Raw genomic sequence first — 17,918 nt, 5'->3', positions numbered from 1 at the left:
CAAATCGACCATGGTAAAGACCTTCTTGCGGTAGGTCACAGACCGTGAAGATTAGTTATACAAGCCACGAAGAGGCGCCGCGGGCGTTTCGAGCCGCTGGTAATTCCCGTCTTGCTGGATTACATGATCTTGACTTGCCGCCGGATACGAGTCAGCCGATGGAAAAAGACGATAATTGTTTGGATTGAATATTTGTACTTCTCCAAGATCAATGTCAATTCGATGTAAGCGCACATTGAGATCTTTTCTTTTTATAAACCGTGGCAGAGATTCGTAAAGCGAACATTTATTACATATTTCGTTTAAAAAGCGAAAGATATATTTCGAATCTTAGTTAATGAATACGAACTAGTGGAATTGAGAACAGTGTTTAGACATAAGAGCATGAGTAAATTATACATCAAACATCGCGCAAATGTTACCTTTGTGACTGGAACGAAATGATAGGCACGTAACAATCAATCTTCGCGAAATCTATAAGATTAACCACGCGAGTTATGATCGTAAAAGGAGCATCGTGCATAAATTCCTAGTTTCTATTATCTATCTGGTTCTATGCATTTTACGATTTTCTGTACGATGTTCGACCTATTGACCTATATCTACGAATACCGAATAATTTCTATAAGCTCAAAGTTTATTGCGGTTTGCAGTTGTTCTATGCGGTTTTCTAGAGGTAATACTCTCATAAAATACTCGTTTGGCTATGTCGTAAAATTACGGTTGTTACAAATTATCGTTTTACCTTTCCTCTTCACGACTCATTATTAATATTACCTAATGAACGACGAATGTCGTTTAAACATTAGAAGTTTACGACGTAAGTGAATCATTGGAGGCTAGGAGGTTTACGAGACTGAATAGCTTTTAACGCGAGCTAATTATACTAAACGACAAGGGATATGCGAGTAAATCAGTCACGCTTGCACGATTATCCCGCGGTGTCTGAGATTGAAATCGTTAGCCTGGCTAATGATCTGCCTCGTTCCATTTCGCGATCGAACCTCGATTAAATCGAAAAGGTGAAGACTTATCTCGAGAAGAACGTTTGGAATCCATCCACTTATTATTCTGCTACAGTAGTCATTTTGCGTGATCAATGTGGCGATCATGCGTTCATCGTAGAAATTCTCTCTTCTAAAGCTCGGGATTAATTAATTTTATACCGTTACAACACAGTTTATCGAGGCACGAAAGTTCGCGCAAGTAGTAGATACATACGTGTTTCTCGACACGAAGTTTTGCATATCTAACCGGGAAGCTAATAACTTGGTTTCTCTTCGACTTTACGCAGTCGTGTTCCGTCGCTTTCGTAAGAGCGATCGGCAGAAAAATCTGCACGAGCATCGACATATCTCGTTCGATACTCAAATAAGGTGTTGCTTGTGCAACTGCAGCCAACCGCTGCTAACGATGTTTCCATTCGATTCTCTCGGCCAAACATGGATAGGCCTGTGGATTCATCGAAGGTAGATGGCAATAAACACGAAACTGGCGCACTGTATACATAACTGTATAATTATCAGGTATATAACTCGCTCGACAGAACAACTGGCCGATGATAACAGCGGTGACAAGCGAGCTTATAATTTTCATCGTTCGTGGTGGCACGCGAAAGGAACGCGTGCAATGTTTTACACGCATCGAAGCGCAACATTCATATTCATGTTCCTGACCTCCGATAAACCAAATGTAGGTCGGTTATTATCATAATAAATGGTAACTCGTATAGTCGATAGTTCTACGCGTACCAATGATATGCTATATGCTATACCGTATAAATGAAATATCAGATCGAAAATTTCACGTGAGCTTCCAAACTTTCGAATCTACCTGAGAACCTAATCGACGACGGTCGAATAGTATCACAACAATGGCTCAACGTTCAACGGAAGCCAATTACATCCTTTTTCCTTTTAAGATCATTATTGACCGCGATATCTCTACGAAACGATCGTGATCTCACGGAACGATATCCCGCACGAACTGCATCCGATTGGAATCCAGTGAAGGGTATGCGGCAATCGCAGTGTACACCAGGCAAGCGAGGAACAGAAGCGACCATGCACGTTAATCGTTTGCAAGTCGATGGCAAGCCGTGGCAGGAGGTGCATGCATGCAAACCGTGTGACCAGCAATTCACAATAAGAGCTGCTTTCCGAGTAAACGATGTCTAGAGCGCGGCAAACTGTCTCGGATAGCCTGTTACTTTTACGAACACACGATGCCGAAGCGGAGAATGCTTCGTTCGAATGCCTCGACGTTTTACGACGAAGATTTATGTGCCTTTCGAAAAGAATGTAACGGCAATTTATTTACTTAGCGCTTAGGAGTAGAAAAATTGCGAAAACACGTGATTACTTTCAAGATTTTGTGAATAGGAGAAATTTTAAGTACAGAAGGATTTACGTGAACGCGGTCTTAAACCGGAGATACAATGTATCGTTAGTCCGATCTATTTCGACGCTGAAAATTATCACAAAGTGGCTTGAAATTACCCTCTCGGTTACCATTAAATTCAATAACTCGATAATTCTACAAGATGAAGGCAACCGGTACAATTTTACATGCTTTCCGTTCGTAATTACGCCCAGCTGATTATGAAACGCATTACTGATTTTACTGAGCGTAGATTACGAACATATTTTATCGTCAACATTGTTTTTCACATCGGATCACATTAAAGTAAATATTGTCGGGGACACGTCGTTAAAGAATATCGTGATCGCTAAAAACTGATGCGCGACACATCGGTAATTTCACACTTTTTCCCCTGTAAATCCTTTCAATTAATGTCCTTGATCGATCTAAATAAAGGATTTAGAACGTGAAACTTCTATCCATTCTATTTTTCTAAAAAGTGGTTCGATTCAAGGACAAGACTCCAATTTAGCAGATGTTTCGACTAAAACTGCAGCCAATGTGAACGATAGCACGTTGAATTGTGAATCGCCGTGATATACATTAGGTCGTCCGAAAAGTTTCTTTCGTTTTACAAAGAAATAATGGATGCACAACATTTTTCGTTTTATATTATTTTATCGAATTACGTGTGATCCATTTTGTTCTATCAAAATAAAGATCGCAACGTTTGACAGATTATGTTTCATTTTTGTATAAAGATGCGTGGTTGTAAAAGACGTGTCTGTAAAAGAAAGACACTTTTCGGACAACCTAATACATTGTATAGAAAACGTCGTGGTCCATCGAAAACAAGGAAACACTGTGACGGAGGAACACGTCGCGTTCTCCCCCCGAATCGTGTTGCAACGTTGACGCAACGAAATTCAAGCGATTGTATGGATCGATAAGAATCGATCGATACTGCGGCTCGCCTAATCGGTGAAGTAATTTGCAGCGGTTTTATTTTGTCTTTACGGCGAAGGGAAATTATTTTACGTAATAATTACAATCGCGCGCATTGTCGAGGGGCAGGGAGTGATTAATCAAAAGGGAAATCTGTGTCTCGTTATTACGTGTGATTGCGTTGGCTTGTTCATTCCAGCATGTGAAATTCGACGATTTCGGGGAATTCGCGATACGCTCGATGGATAGCTTGACCATTGTTACGTCTATGCCATAGTTTCACGTAATTGATCTAATTAATTTCACTACGCTAATGTCTTTTAATAATTCTTTCGATTATAATCCATTAATTTATGTACATTCTTCTTATTGTTTCTTATCTAATTACTTGATGATATTCAAAGGAGGGCGGGGAAAGAAAAGGAAGGAAAAGATTCCTACGCACGATACGCTTTGCGGTTTCTTCGTACGACCCTGACAAAAACGCAATCGTGCTACTTACAAGAGTACATTGCATCCTAGCATATCGGTGCATGCATGTACATGATGTGCATTATGGATTGAGCATCTAAGTAAGCGCCTGTGGAGCCAACGTCAGCGTGCCGTAATGTAGATGCTTCGACTCGATAACCGGCTCGATATTGCGTAAGAATGATTACGGTACTAGTTCTACGACCAGTACTGACAATGAGAAAATAAGAATGATATCCATCGCGATTATTATCGACTAGGGTCAAATGCACGATAAAAACATTTTATTGAAAATCGCAATTATCCATTAATTTTTCAATTTTTCAAGAAAATTTCTTTATGTATATTACGAAAGATTCGCGTACACTCTCAAGTGAGGATTAGCAAAGTTTCGCTGGAATATTTTCCATTCCATCGCGATCACGCAAGAATGTTTGTGTAAATTAATATACAGACGTGAAACTTAAAATTCAAGCATACGACACAAACAGCGACTGTTCCCCATGAGCTAACACCTACGTCGCTCTCGCTGGAACGTAATTACACGCTGCGCTTTGATCGTTCAACGGATGCCCTCTATTTACGGGGGGACGTTTGACCAGACCCCCGGAGCAGAGTGACAGAGAAGAAAAGAGAAGAAGAAAGAGAAAACCCAAAGGGTGAAACGGTCGACCCTGTCCCTTCCGGCTCCTAGCCGAATAAAACCGGTCGATTTTTATTCTGACGATCGCTCGAAAGCGGACGTCGGCGTACCGACACATTTGTGCAATTGCGGATCTGGAATTTTCTGATCGCGAGAACTGAACGGCGAAGGGCGAACCGATTGAAAGGGAAATCGCTCGTGAGAGCCCCTCCCTTCCGCCCGAACGATCTTGTGGCTTTTCCTGTTCTCCGTTCCACCTGGAAGCCCGCGTTATAGAAAACGATCCACAAGACTATACGCTCCCGCACGCGTGTCGTGACTATATATTTTTCTTTTACTAACCACGTTGACGAACTATCTTTGTCTTCCACATGCTTACAGCATTATTTTGTTGGAAGTTTCAGCAAAAGCGTGGGGGCGAGACGCGAATTCAGGTTGAGCAATCAGCTGGTAAACTCCAGGAAGTAGACACGCGCCTCGGTACCTTTTGTTTATTCGCTGTTCTCTCAAGTGTTTTGTTAAACGGCTTTGCCCATGCATTCCATTGAGTGGGTCGATGCAAAGTTTAGATTCGAATGTCGATTACGCGAGGAAGGCTTGAAGATTTTACGCGTTGCGCATATTTTCTCGCTTTCTGGTGCAACGCGTATAGTCATGTTGATCGCGCATTAAGATCTGGGTCGATTCGCTTCAAACGCAACCTATCTATTCGTATTATTGATATTCTCTTGTATCGCGATTCTTGCACATCGATGTGTACGCAATTTTTGAAATTTTTGCGATCGACAATAAATCTCTCGTCTCTGCCCTTATAAAAGCTAAATTAAAATATTTATCCAGCAATAGAAACTACGATCTTGCTTCTCTATTTGAACTTGCCGTATAAGTGCAGTAAAAAATTAATTGTACGATAGGAAGTAGGAAACGAGAAATAAATATTCTTAATGTCGGATTCGATTGCATAGTTCAACTGTGCACACTATGTTGTGTGTGCGTATCTTTATGAGATTTATGGTTGCTTAATTACAAATTCCTTTCCATTTTTTTTTTTGTAATCACTGCAACTAAGTAACAACTTCACCTGTTGAGGAATTTCATACATTCGCGGAGCATACACTGAACTTTCTCTTTGTTTCATTTGATTCTTCGATCGATAGATTATATCCTCGATTGGAGTAATTAAAAAACTCTTTAACACCTGTACACTCTGAAATATTTTCGTGATGTTTGCATATACGTGGGAAACCTAGAAGCGATAAAATTCTCCACGAATGGTCACGGGAAAGGGGTTGAAAGCTTGATTGCAGGATCAATCGAGCGCCACTTAAAATTTCGGATAGTTTTATGGGCGTCCGTCCTTCGTTAGCGTCAACTAATTTTACGACTGAGTCAGCATCGTTGGATTGCAGGTACGATCCTTCTTTGATCGTGGCTAATGAAGCACATCCAAAGATCGGCCTGTCTTTTAGCATGCTCTGATAATCGTCCTTCTCGGAACGTCGGCCTGCGTCGTCATCGCTCGACGATTTACGCCTTTTCTGAAACTGCTTCTATCATTCCATTAAACGAGCGGAACTGAAATCCTTTCTTTTTTCCAACAGTGCTTGCTTTGAATTTCCAAACGGAGAAAGGGATAGATCGTGTAACAGCTAGCACTTGGAACAAATTTGTCGATTAATCTTAAACAGAAATTAATTTGCCTTTTAATCTTTAGTCAAGCAGTAGGCCAATGAATCTGTCAAGAACAAACGCATCGAGTTTGGAAGATCTCTGATTCAATCGTCTCCTAATTTATCGAAACGAAGGTTATTCGAGAAACAACAAATCTTCCAATTTGAACTGTCACCAAAAAGAGTATAATGATGCGGCTGTTATCAAGGCTATGTATAGAACAAACGAACTCATTAGTTTTTGCATGGTGTGTACGTGAACTGGAATTAAATCGCGTATTTGCGTAATGATAATACTCTGGAAACGAGGCTAATAGTAATGATAGACGAACGTCGGCGAATAAAGAAGTGTCACAATGCGTAATTACGTTCTTCAACTTGCCTGTTTAATTGCATCCTTAACTCGTTCGCTTCAGGTGCTTGAATACGAGTGAAATTCGAGTTCTTCGATGTGACACCGTTGCACACCATATGAATATTTAAGTAAAAAGTTAGATTACCTCGCTGTCGGGCGTGAAATCTGGGTCAAACAGGTTTGATACATTAAAAGCGTTTCAAAATATGATAATTCGCGAGCGCGATCGTTCGCCTGTGAAAGAAATGAAGTGAAGTAACGATGATCTGTGACGTAAAAAAAGATTGATTGCCCACAGAGTATTCTACGCCTTATGTATTTACTTTCAAGCAGCCAGTTATTAATTTCCAAATTTTGCAATTTCGAATCCGTTTTTCACCCAATCGATTAACGCACGAGTAAGGTTGCCAGCAATGATTGGGAAATAAATCTACTACATTTAACACTGGAGGACAAACTTGCGAGTTCACAGTGAGAAAGGACCCGGAAGCGGAAACAAGGTTCGATGAAATTCATAGATCGATATTTCTAGAAGAAGGAAGTAAGTCTATCGAGCGACACGTTACACATGGATCGATAGTGTGTCTCGATGTGAAAACCGGTCGAGAGAATGTAGCTTCATAATCTATGTATACATGGCGAGTCGTGCGTGGCATATAAATGAACCAAAACGTTGTAACGAGGTCGTAATCCAAATTGCGAATACACGTTGCGATCCTTCTAAAGTTGCTTTTCCTTTTCCCATTATCATGAGAAAATAATTTTCTTAGCTCATGACATTTAGTTGATTTATAATTGTGCTAACGTGTATCTAATCGGACTTATTATAATTAATTATAGAAATTGCAGTTAAAAATACCATCGTTCCGTGAAAATTATCATTCTTCGAGATACGAGTATATTTCGATCTGTAAGTTAATGAGATAATTAGTCGCTGCGTAAAGCTTTATACGTTTGGCTTTAATCATTCAAAGGTGATGCAATCGTAATTACAAGCATAGAGATTTTAAAGCATCGATTAAGTCATACGCCAACATCGGCAGACCTGGATTAGCTACGCAGTGAGGCAAAACGTAAACGAATGTAATACATAGTGGAACAGCCTTAGATACATTAATTGTTTTATATTATTATTATTTACTATTATTACTAATTAATCAATAATGTTTTGACTACTTCTAATTTGTGCGTATCAAAAACATATTTTAGCAAGTTTTTAATTCAATTCGGAGCAGTTCTCTGGTGAGTTTACAGATTCGTCGCAGTTGCTTTTTCGCATTCAAACTTAGTTTATCGTTCTTCAAAACTTCTGGAACTTGTTTAACGATCCCGCGGAGTCGATACAAAGTTAGACAGTTTGAAGTTCGTAGTCTTCGGCTACAGTCGCTCATTTTGGCATGCAGAATTTCTTTAGACTCCAGAGTGGTGCACGTTCCGAGAGTCTAAAGCAGCGTATTACGTAAGAAACACGAGACTTGGACGGTTGATTACGTGATAGCTGATCTGGAGCGTGTGTGTCGATGGAAAACTCGTGAGAAGTGCACTATGCATCGTGCAACATCGAATATATGCCCCTTCGAGCATGACGTTCCACGAGAATGTTTATATGTGTATATATCAAGGCAGTATGGGCACCCGTGGTACTTTAAGTACATATTCTTTACGTCATGGCCGTATAGTAGAAGCAATAATTGGCTTCGAGGTTGCAAGACGGTCGCTTTCACGGGAAACTCTAGTGCAAACTCTTGATACTGATGTTTGCCTGTCCAGAGAAGTTTCTTGAGAAGTTGAAATGCTTCGAATAGCTAGATTCTAAGATTAGTTACAAGTTAGTTAAACCTGTATTATATAGTTAAACTTGAATTTTTTAATTTAAAATTATTAAGCTTATATCTGGATATTTAAATTAAAAATTCATCAATTAAAAGTCTACAGCTATATTTATTTAGGATATCAAATCGATAGTACAACATCGCTTATCCTATGTCTCACTTAATAGCGGTAAAAAATCCTTGTAGATCACATCTAGACTTTCTAGCTGTCGAGGAATATAATTAAGATAAGTCGATCCTCATAGAGAAATAAATTAATTAAATAATTAAATAAACAACAGTCGATAATAAACCCCCTCTTTACGTCTCATTTTCATCGTCTCTCTCCGTGAGTGATGGTTCCGTAGGTGGCTCGGTTGGCCATTTGCCTACGGTAGCAGCAGGATCGATAGTAGAAGGTGGATCTGTGATTACAATCGGTCCAAGGGGTTCAACCGTTTGTTCCTCGTCTTTTACGCTATTTTTATCTTTCTCGTCTAAACTTTGCGGTTTCTCGATTATTTCTGGCTTTATCAAAATCATTTGAGGTTTCGCCTCTAAATCAAGATTTTGATCTGGCATCGGTGGTATCAACTCCGTCGATGGTACCATCGTTTTAATCTGACACTGACGACCCATATAGCCGAGTGGACAGATGCATCTGCAAACAAGGTTTACGTTTATCGTCATGGTCAGCGATTGATCTAGTTATGTCACTGTCAAAGTCATTGTGCAAAGGATTCACCTGTAATTGCCATCCTCTTTGGTCATACTAATGCAAGTGGCGTTATTGCGACAGATTCCTGAATGCTCGTCGCAGTAAGTCAGCTTCTCGTTGCATAGATCACCCGCCCATCCAGGCTCGCATCGGCACTCCCATGGCCGTTTACAGGATCCGTGAACGCAACCAGGATAAGGGACGCATTCGGTGCAATTCGGACCTGTCCAACCCACGCGACACCTACATGTTCCCGGACGACGACAACCGCCGTGTTCTCGGCTGCATCCTTGCGAGCAAACCGCTACACAGAGAGAAAACGTTCGAGATACATAAAACAAAACGAAAGTTTAAGTAGACTTATGTATGCTTTCTTGGAGAAGATACGAGGACTAGAAAAAACGGATAACTTACGAGTTTGACAGAGAAGTCCAGTCCAGCCTGGTTCACAGCGACATTCGAGTGGACCCTGGCACGTTCCGTGCACGCAACCTGGCAAAACAGCGCATTGTTTGCATTTCGGACCCTGCCAACCTAATCGACATCTACAAAAGAAAGTACACAAATGACTGATTCTCTTGCAACAAATGATTCACTAAGAAATTATCTTTGCCGTTAAGTAGCATAAAAGAAAGGAAAACTACGGAGAACAATCTCGTAGCTTCCACATTTCCTCTAAATTATCAGCTACGAACGTTAATGTGACGAGGGTCGAGCAAACGGTGATTTCATTGCTTCGATCAGTCGCTACCGGCGCTGATAACCGCTCATTACTCAACCATTACGAGTTGTACCTTACCTGCATTCTCCGGGCTTTTCACAATATCCCTGGCTGGATAGACAATCGGAAGCGCAGATTGGTTCCGAACAGAACATACCCTTCCATCCAGGATCACAGGAGCATTCGAAGCTTACGTTACAACTAAAAATGAAAATTTGTTTCAGTTATTCATTCTACCGCTAAATGTAAGTTTTTCCGCACGATCAATATTCAAGAGAGTAGAAAAGACTAGACGTTTCGTGTTACGCGAGAATTAAACTTGCCACTGAGCGAGGTGAAATCGGTATCTATTTCATGCCTTTAGTACTAGAACTAACTACTACATCCATCGGTTATTAGCAACCGTATCGCTTATAGAAAATTATATTGCTCTAGAAATCGATACCTGAATCGGAAAAGGGCAGCGGTTTCCATTGGTATATTCACTTCGCAGATCTGATTAAGTTAACGGGTAACTCGTTATTCATTGACGACTTACATCTGCTCTTGCTTCTTTTAATTCACCGAGACATATAAAAAAACTGATGAAAGATTACCTGCCATGCTGACATCCTGGTAGAGCTACACACTTGTCGCAGAGCTCGCCATAAAAGCCCAATTTGCAGCGACATTCACCGGGTCGACGGCAGTAACCCTGAAGAGGGTCACACCCCTTCCGACAGATTGGCACATCGCACAAATCGCCAGTCCATCCTAAGTGAAAAAAAAGCACCGGTTATACAAAGAGAAATGTCTACATCGCTGATTTTTTATTGCGTTTTTCTGAACCACGTCCGCGATGAACTCCATCACGCTATGTTTCTTTTTTTACCTGGCAAGCACTTTACTTCTCCGGCTTCGTCACAAACGTAGTGCGAGTTTGGATGTTGAGAGGCAGGTATCTCACAGGCTTGCTTCTTCCATTTGGGAACGTATCTAAATGGAGAGTAGAAGAAATTATTTATCTAACTAAAATGTATAACAAAAATTATACATACAGATTCGATACAATCTAATGGTACCAAAAGCAAGATATGTCGTTATTATTGGTAATGAGCAATTTAGTGGATCTAGTTTCGAAATCGAAGTCGAAATATGGAGGTACTTAAAATATGTAGGATAGTAAAAAAAAGCGATAACAAGGCGAACAGATACGACTGACAGATAAGATAACATTGACAACGACCGAGTAATTATGCGTTAAGCATGTGATACGAGAACTTGATACTATAATCTGGTTCTCGATAGCCACGTATTATTTTCTATAACTAACTTTTCTCATTCTAATTTTCTAAACGTAGCATTCGACACAATGAATTAATTTTTACCTGCTGAGATGAAAATCAAAATTTACATAATCGTAAATACAACTGATTGTCTGCGAGGAATTTTGAAGGACTTTCACCGGAACAAATCTCTCCAAAATAAATAGGATATTGATTACGAATCGAATCACGTAAAACGGATCAAAGTATGTTTAATGACGATACCTGGGTCCGGCTGCGAATCCAAAAGGCAGCGCACCGAGCCCGAAAATCGTGGTAACACTGGCTGTATGCCCATTGTATAGATTGCCCAGTTCACCGGGACTGATCAGGAGACTGAGACAAGCGAGCAGTAGTATCATCTTTGCTTGACTTCCAAGTCAAGACTGAGGACGACCGCGTCCAAGGCTTCGGCTTGGATAACGGGACCTTGTTCGAGGTCACGGCACACTTTTTCATCGTGTCCGTGCTGCTGGCAGAGCGTTCGCGGACGCGTGAGATCGTATGAGTACGCATGTGTGACGCTCTCCCCGTTTGACTTTTTCGTCGACTCACGACGAGTTTATTATTCGCTCGGGAAAGTTCAATGCACTTCTTCGACTAAGCCGAGAGGAGGCATTCCCCCTGAGAGCTCGCGTTCGCCGCTGTCACGGAAAGGAAATGGACGTACCTAGAACTTTCTTGGGAGGATTCGTAAGCTTCTACAGTTATAGGATTCGGATAAAGTCCCCTCGGGCTGAGATCGTCGTTTCTTTGTCGTGAATAACAGTTCTTTGACTCGTACTTCTTTAAGAACAGTAATTGGGAGATCACTGCCTCTAATAGGTAGTACCTAACGAAGTTATGTCCTGCGAATCCTATTTAACGGCAATTTTTATTCTTTTATTCGTCAAAAAAATTCTCCTTTCTGTATGCCTAAAGGTACAGGAATATTTTGCTCCCCCTATAATCTAGCATAAATCCATTCGATATGGAAGGACAAATCCCCCTTAAATTCAACGAAAAAACCTATGGACCCTCGTTATCCGAGTTTAATCCGAAGACAAGGAAGTGGACCTCCAACAAAAGTAGGATTTGGGATCCTATTTACATGGTGATATTAAAAGAAAACCGCTCATGCCGAAACGTATGCTTTCGAATACCGACATTGTAACTTACAGAAAAAGGTAGCCTATAATTCAATCTTTTTTTATTAAGCATTTCTTTGTGTCCTAATAAGAAACGGGTACTAATAAGAAACGTTGCTGTTTCTAGAAGTAGTTTATTTATTTTTTTAAATTTATGTACAAGCTTCCGAGCTATTATTTACAAATAAATACAGAAATTGGCACCTCAATTGGCGCCATTTTTGTTTCTCGTCGTTAGGAACTTTCTTACAGTCTGTTCGTTGCGTATTGAGCAAGAAGTTATTTAATTAGTATTCTACTACATATAAAAAAATAGCTAGATCTTTTGTACATTTCCTCGTCAACATTTACAAAGATGCAATCGTCGTAGTTGCGGAATCGTAACACTCACAACGACATGCACACGCTTTAAAAACTATTTCACATAATACTTAACTCGGTTGTGTTTCTTTTTCAAGACATTCGACCTTATATCTACACAGACATAGAATTTACATTGTTAATTAATCAAATCGTATTGCCGTTTGGAGTGTAACGCAACGATAAAACTCCATTCGACGGTTTCAATTGTCGGTATTGCAACAGTGAGAATCCACTGATTATCCTTCCACATCGTTTCCTCCATCTACTAGAGAAGGATTCGGTCCTGTCAGAGCAAACACGTCCTTCAGTTTGTTATCATCGTCGACGATGCTTCATCAACATTCGTCTATCTTCGAAGCAAGATGGATTCATCTTCAGACTTCTTCAGGCTCGACGCTCTTGCTCTTCCTGCAAACCTTCATTAAGGTGAAAATGATTATGAAAAGAACAGTACAACCGAAAGCAGCGAAGATATCCCAAGGATGTAATTCCCCGATCTTCTGCTCTATTCTTCTGATTTGAACGTAATTAGACCTCGTATCCACTTCGATGGGGAAGCTACCGGGACCGTCGTTCGAAGCGATCCTGACGAGGTACTTTGTCCCAGGCAAAAGAGAAATCTGTGCGGAATTCGAGTCCGTAACTTGATTTCCCATAAGACCACCAGTCTCGGGTTCCCAAGAAACCACATAAGATTCCTTGTTTCCTATATGATCCTTATCGGTCCTATCGTTATAAGCATTGCTCGTGGAAGGAGTGTTGTCCGGTTCCAAATCATCGGACCGATCGTCTTTCCTTCTGAAGAAGAATCTTCGAAATATTTCATCGGACATTGGAGAATCTTCCTGGCTTCTCCACTCCGCCAGTACCTTTTCTCCGTACTTTTCTAGGAAGAATTGTCTCACGCGGTTGTTGAATCTGACCTGTTCTAAAGATCTCTGTTTCTGAAGCTGAGTCTGGACATCCTTCCATGAGATCGTTGCCTCGTACAAAGCACCTTCTTTCAGAGATTCTAACTTTGGAATCCATTCTTGCCAACTGTAATGCTTCATGCCGTTCTCCATGGCGACTATAATCCAGGTATCCGGCCTTAGATTCGGAGTACGTTCCCCTGGATAGTATCCAGCAACTCTCCATTGCTTGTAAAGCTTGCGCATCACTACAGCAACGTCAAATCTGTCCAGGATGATGGGTGCCTTGCTCGGTGCTGGCAACATGGATGGTAGATACTTCTCTTCTATTCTAGTTTTCCGATAAGTGCACACTGTCTGGCAAGCTGGGCACTGAAAGAAATTTTCATATCGTTAGTTTTACTCTTTTTGATTTCCTGAAAGAAAGGAAACTTTTGCAGAAGAAGACTCAAACTTTTAACCTTTTTTCCCCGAATAGCGACTATCTATCTCAGACATCCGCCCTTCAAATAATGCATTAAAGGAGAAACAATTAACGATTTCTTTAAAGGAAACGGCCTTTTTATCTTGCGGAAATCATATAAAAAAAAGAGTTCTTATTGACATTGGATTTAAAGATTTTTCGAAACGTGGTAGTCAGCCGTCTTCCAAATATTTGAAGAAGATACGTATCTCTGCGGAGCTCGATACACGAAGAGTTTAAATTCGTTCGCTGCACGACAAAGCAACTCAGCCTTCCGTAAAAATCGACAGGTAGCCGTTTCTAAGGATTTTCCTAGACCGTAGATCGCGTCGGAATTCCCTTTATCGAAAGTTCCCTTTCTTTTCGTCTCACCGTCGTTCGTCTGTATATTTCTCGGTCTGTTCCTTTGGCTTTGAAATTTCCAAAGATAACACCGACGTAAGAGATTTCCTTTACGCTTGATCGATCCGAATTTTCCAACGATTTAACACGGTCGAGATCATTGGCACATTTGTCGACTCGACTTGAATTCAAAAAAGTTCAAACATCCGAGACATTACGAATACCTTCGTCGGTGTTTATTCGTAGAGATATTGTAAACTCAGAATCGAACTAGAGATCCCGTGTCTACCTTTTGCGAATTATGTCGTTCAAGAAACCGAAAATTCTTTCTGTAGTACAATCTCCCTAATCCAAAAGATTGCTTCACCCGTAAATTTACTTACATGTAGATACTGGTCGCCCTCGCAAATGGTTCTTGTCTTCTCCCACTGGTTCTCGAGGGTCTCGCAGTACTGCCAGCACTGTAACACAGAAGAGAGAAAAAAAAAACTTACACACGTGAAAGAAGCGAGCGTGGCAGGGGGAGGTTTCAGCATTGAACAAAAAGCTCTTGCACGCACGGGACGCACGGGTAAAAAGGAACGATGGTACACGAGGGGGATGAAGAGGGACGACGCAGCCAAGAAACGTGAAGAAGGAAAGGCGGCGGGACCGTTGAATCGAGCGATTTAAGCGGCCACGGAGAGAACCAAGGGAGAAGGAAGAAGGTGCAGTCGGAAAGAGAAGAAAAAGGAAGAACGTATAAGAGAGGAAGATAGGTGGGTAGAGAGAGAGAGAGAGAGAGAGAGAAAGAGAGAGAGAGAGAAAGAGAGAGAGAGAGAGAGAAAGAGAGAGAGAGAGAAAGGAAGAAAAGAGAGGGGGGCCGAATTAGCTCCAACCTGTTTCAGGCATAACAGGCACCGTCGTTGTTGTCTTCATATTTATTGGGATACCGTCTCTTGTGGAGCCCTGTTTCCAGATTCTTTTTTTTTTCGTCTCTTCTCCGAGAGAGAATGAGAGAGTTAGCGAGATCCCTGTGCTTTGCCCCCCCTTCCCGATTATCCTACATCACGATGTGTTCCTTCTAAGCCTGGCTGTTTCGTAGAAACGTTATAGGTCCCCTTTCTTCGTGCAAAAGACGCCTCCAGAAAGCAACATAACCATCCTCCAACAGCTTCGCGATAATTCCCTCGGATCGTTTGTTTTTTTATTCTGATGATTTCTAGTTCGTTCGTGTAGACGAAACCAAGAAGAATAGCATTGCGTATCATGTATAAGGAAGTAGATAATATTAGAAGAAACACGCTAGAAGTAAGAGTAAGCCTCCCACACTGGCCGTCAAAATATGTACGTAAAAGCGGATTGTTCCGTAAATGAAAATTCCGGGTAAATGTAAATGCGTGGAGGATGAAACGTGATAACGGATCTTTTTCATCCCGTTTATTTCACTTTGCGACGGATAGTCATTGATTTCCAGAACGAGGGGACACGGCTTTTACGATCCCCGGCCCATTGTAATTCGATAACAGCACAATCATCGTCGTATTCGATGAAATTTGATGGAGCGATCGACCCCTTGACATTTTCTCCGACCACATTCTTCAGCTACGCGTCTTGGGAGCCGTTAATCGTCATCGTCGAAAAGACTACGATTAAATGTACGATATACGACCGCTACGCTTCCTTGTTCATATAATTATCTATTGATCTAGATGAACTATTGATCTAGGAAGAAATTTTACTTTCGCGTGTCTAGCCAAAAAATGCACGGTTGCATGATTTTCCTTTGAACGTAATTCTATTACATAAATTTTAGGAGTATCGCGAACATCAAAGGGTCTGGAAAGCCGCAACATTTCGGTACGTCGAGCTGAACCTGTCGGCAATTTAAAACGCTGTCCCCTCGTTTCCAATCGGTCGATCACCCAGCTTCCCCTTCACGTCCGATTGTCCGGAGTAAAACAATTACCGTTGACGAAAAGGGCGGTTCAAAGCGAGCGCAACAATTTCCAACGCAGGAATAGTCGTCATTATCCGGGCGTAATTCTCTCACGAGGGGGTTCTTCGCGCGCGACCTTCATTAAGCCACCTCCACGCGTCCGCCTCCTCCGAGAATCGTTATTCTAATGTATCCTATGGAAACGAGTCTCGAGGACTCTCGTTCCCTGAGCATAAATTTGAATGTATCATCGTCACCTCCCTCTTCCTGCGTTCAAACTCTTCACGATTCGTTCTCGATGATGTTCCACGCGCAGCATAGGCGTGTGTACGCGTGTTTTCTTATTCACAGGCAGTCATGGGGTCTCCCTGTGGGTGTACACGAGTGAGATGGCATCGATTTCTCTGAAATTAATGGACACCCCCTGTGCACTAAATGAGCAACGCCCTGAGCACACACGCGGTCGTTCACCGCATTGTGCGTGAGTTGATCGTGATTCCCATCTGTCCATCTGCAATGTGTCTGTCCTGTAGAGGGGTGCATTCGACGGTGGGGAACATCGGGGACCACCATGATTTTCCACGACGCGCCATAAAACCGACGGGAAAGATTTATCGTCACACCGAGCCGGTAGAACGACCCTATCGGATTTCCAGACGATCGAATCGTCACCTTACGTGCTCGCACGCGTGTGATTTCATCTCGATATATTATTTCTGGATATTCCCGAGATATCGTCGAAGATTGTTTATTGTTTGTTCGGAGACCGAAAACATAAGACGTACGAAGAATGTTGGTTTTTCGGAAGAATTCTTAAACGCGACGTGCCTTTCGGTGTTTGAACTCTGGGTGACTAGGAAAAAGGGTCACGTTAAAGCTGGCGGTATCGTGTTGGGTGCACGGGGATCCCTAAAATTTCGTGACATATTCCAGTTGCTACTATTTGAGGCGAGAAGAATAGGATGGAGAGAAAACGGGAGCATACACAGCATTGTGCTCGTGGTGCTTTCAAAACTTTGGGCATTCGTTTCTCATACACTTTTCAATATTTAACTAACAATATGCGGTAATTTTATAATAAGCAAATTCTATGGTAACAATTTGAACAAAGTTTACTACAGCAGCTTAAATTTTGGAAAAATTACGAGATAAGTAAATTATAAATTTTTATTCACCATGCTACAAGTAGTTTGTTGTTGCCCCGTGTACCAATCGCAGGTACCATCAGCGGTATGCTTCTTCAAACATTGCGATCTGCACTGAGCAATTCTGACGATCGGTCCGAGATCGAATCCAGTAACAAACGTGGTACACCAGACGAAGAAAAGAAACCACGTAATCTCCATGTTCAATAAAAATCACACCTTTTCCGTAATGTATATTCACTCACTAGTTCACTTTCTTTGAAGTTCACTGTCGTCTTTAAAACGAACACTCGATTACAGTTATACAGAGATCATGGAATGTTTAATTTATCTAAAGAATCAAATAAACATAAGTATAGCGTGTTATTCGTGACTAACGAGTAAAGAAATAGGTTCCTGTTCCGCCGAAATTTCGAGCAGACTGCGACCCTTCGGAGGTCGGTACCTTCCTTATGTAGCCACGCGCCCCACCATTGAATTTTAGCTCGCCCCTACCCTCTGAAGGCAGCGTAGCATCCCTTGTAATTATCCGTGGGCTGGAACCGTCCCTCGGCATATGGTCGACCATACTGCATCATCGTCCTTCTGCCCGAATTATTTTGTTGGCAGAAAAGTAGGCCAAATTGTGAAAAGAGTTGCGATTTTTCGTT

At 41.5% G+C, this 17,918-nt stretch overlaps 2 protein-coding genes across 2 annotated transcripts; both read right to left on the bottom strand.

Moving 5' to 3' along the window:
• Nucleotides 1-8,366: 8,366 nt before the first annotated feature.
• LOC117204648 (protein jagged-1-like) lies at nucleotides 8,367-11,393 on the bottom strand. Its single transcript, XM_033442230.1, has 7 exons — nucleotides 11,225-11,393; nucleotides 10,567-10,670; nucleotides 10,292-10,448; nucleotides 9,774-9,896; nucleotides 9,389-9,519; nucleotides 9,002-9,278; nucleotides 8,367-8,917 (listed from the first exon to the last, which is right to left on the bottom strand). The coding sequence occupies exons 1-7, from the start codon at nucleotides 11,359-11,361 to the stop codon at nucleotides 8,578-8,580; spliced, it is 1,269 nt and encodes a 422-aa protein (XP_033298121.1). The 5' UTR covers nucleotides 11,362-11,393; the 3' UTR covers nucleotides 8,367-8,577.
• Nucleotides 11,394-12,268: 875 nt separating this feature from the next.
• LOC117204698 lies at nucleotides 12,269-17,679 on the bottom strand. Its single transcript, XM_033442334.1, has 3 exons — nucleotides 17,299-17,679; nucleotides 14,589-14,666; nucleotides 12,269-13,772 (listed from the first exon to the last, which is right to left on the bottom strand). Exons 1-3 carry the CDS (start codon nucleotides 17,467-17,469, stop codon nucleotides 12,864-12,866), a joined length of 1,158 nt encoding a protein of 385 aa, XP_033298225.1. The 5' UTR covers nucleotides 17,470-17,679; the 3' UTR covers nucleotides 12,269-12,863.
• Between the last annotated feature and the right edge of the window lie 239 nt (nucleotides 17,680-17,918).

Source organism: Bombus bifarius, unplaced genomic scaffold, assembly GCF_011952205.1.
Source record: "Bombus bifarius isolate JDL3187 unplaced genomic scaffold, Bbif_JDL3187 scf7180000007979, whole genome shotgun sequence".
Classification (NCBI taxonomy): domain Eukaryota; kingdom Metazoa; phylum Arthropoda; class Insecta; order Hymenoptera; family Apidae; genus Bombus; species Bombus bifarius.
Note: the sequence above shows the minus strand (reverse complement) of the source record. Positions and strands in the feature narration are given on the sequence as shown.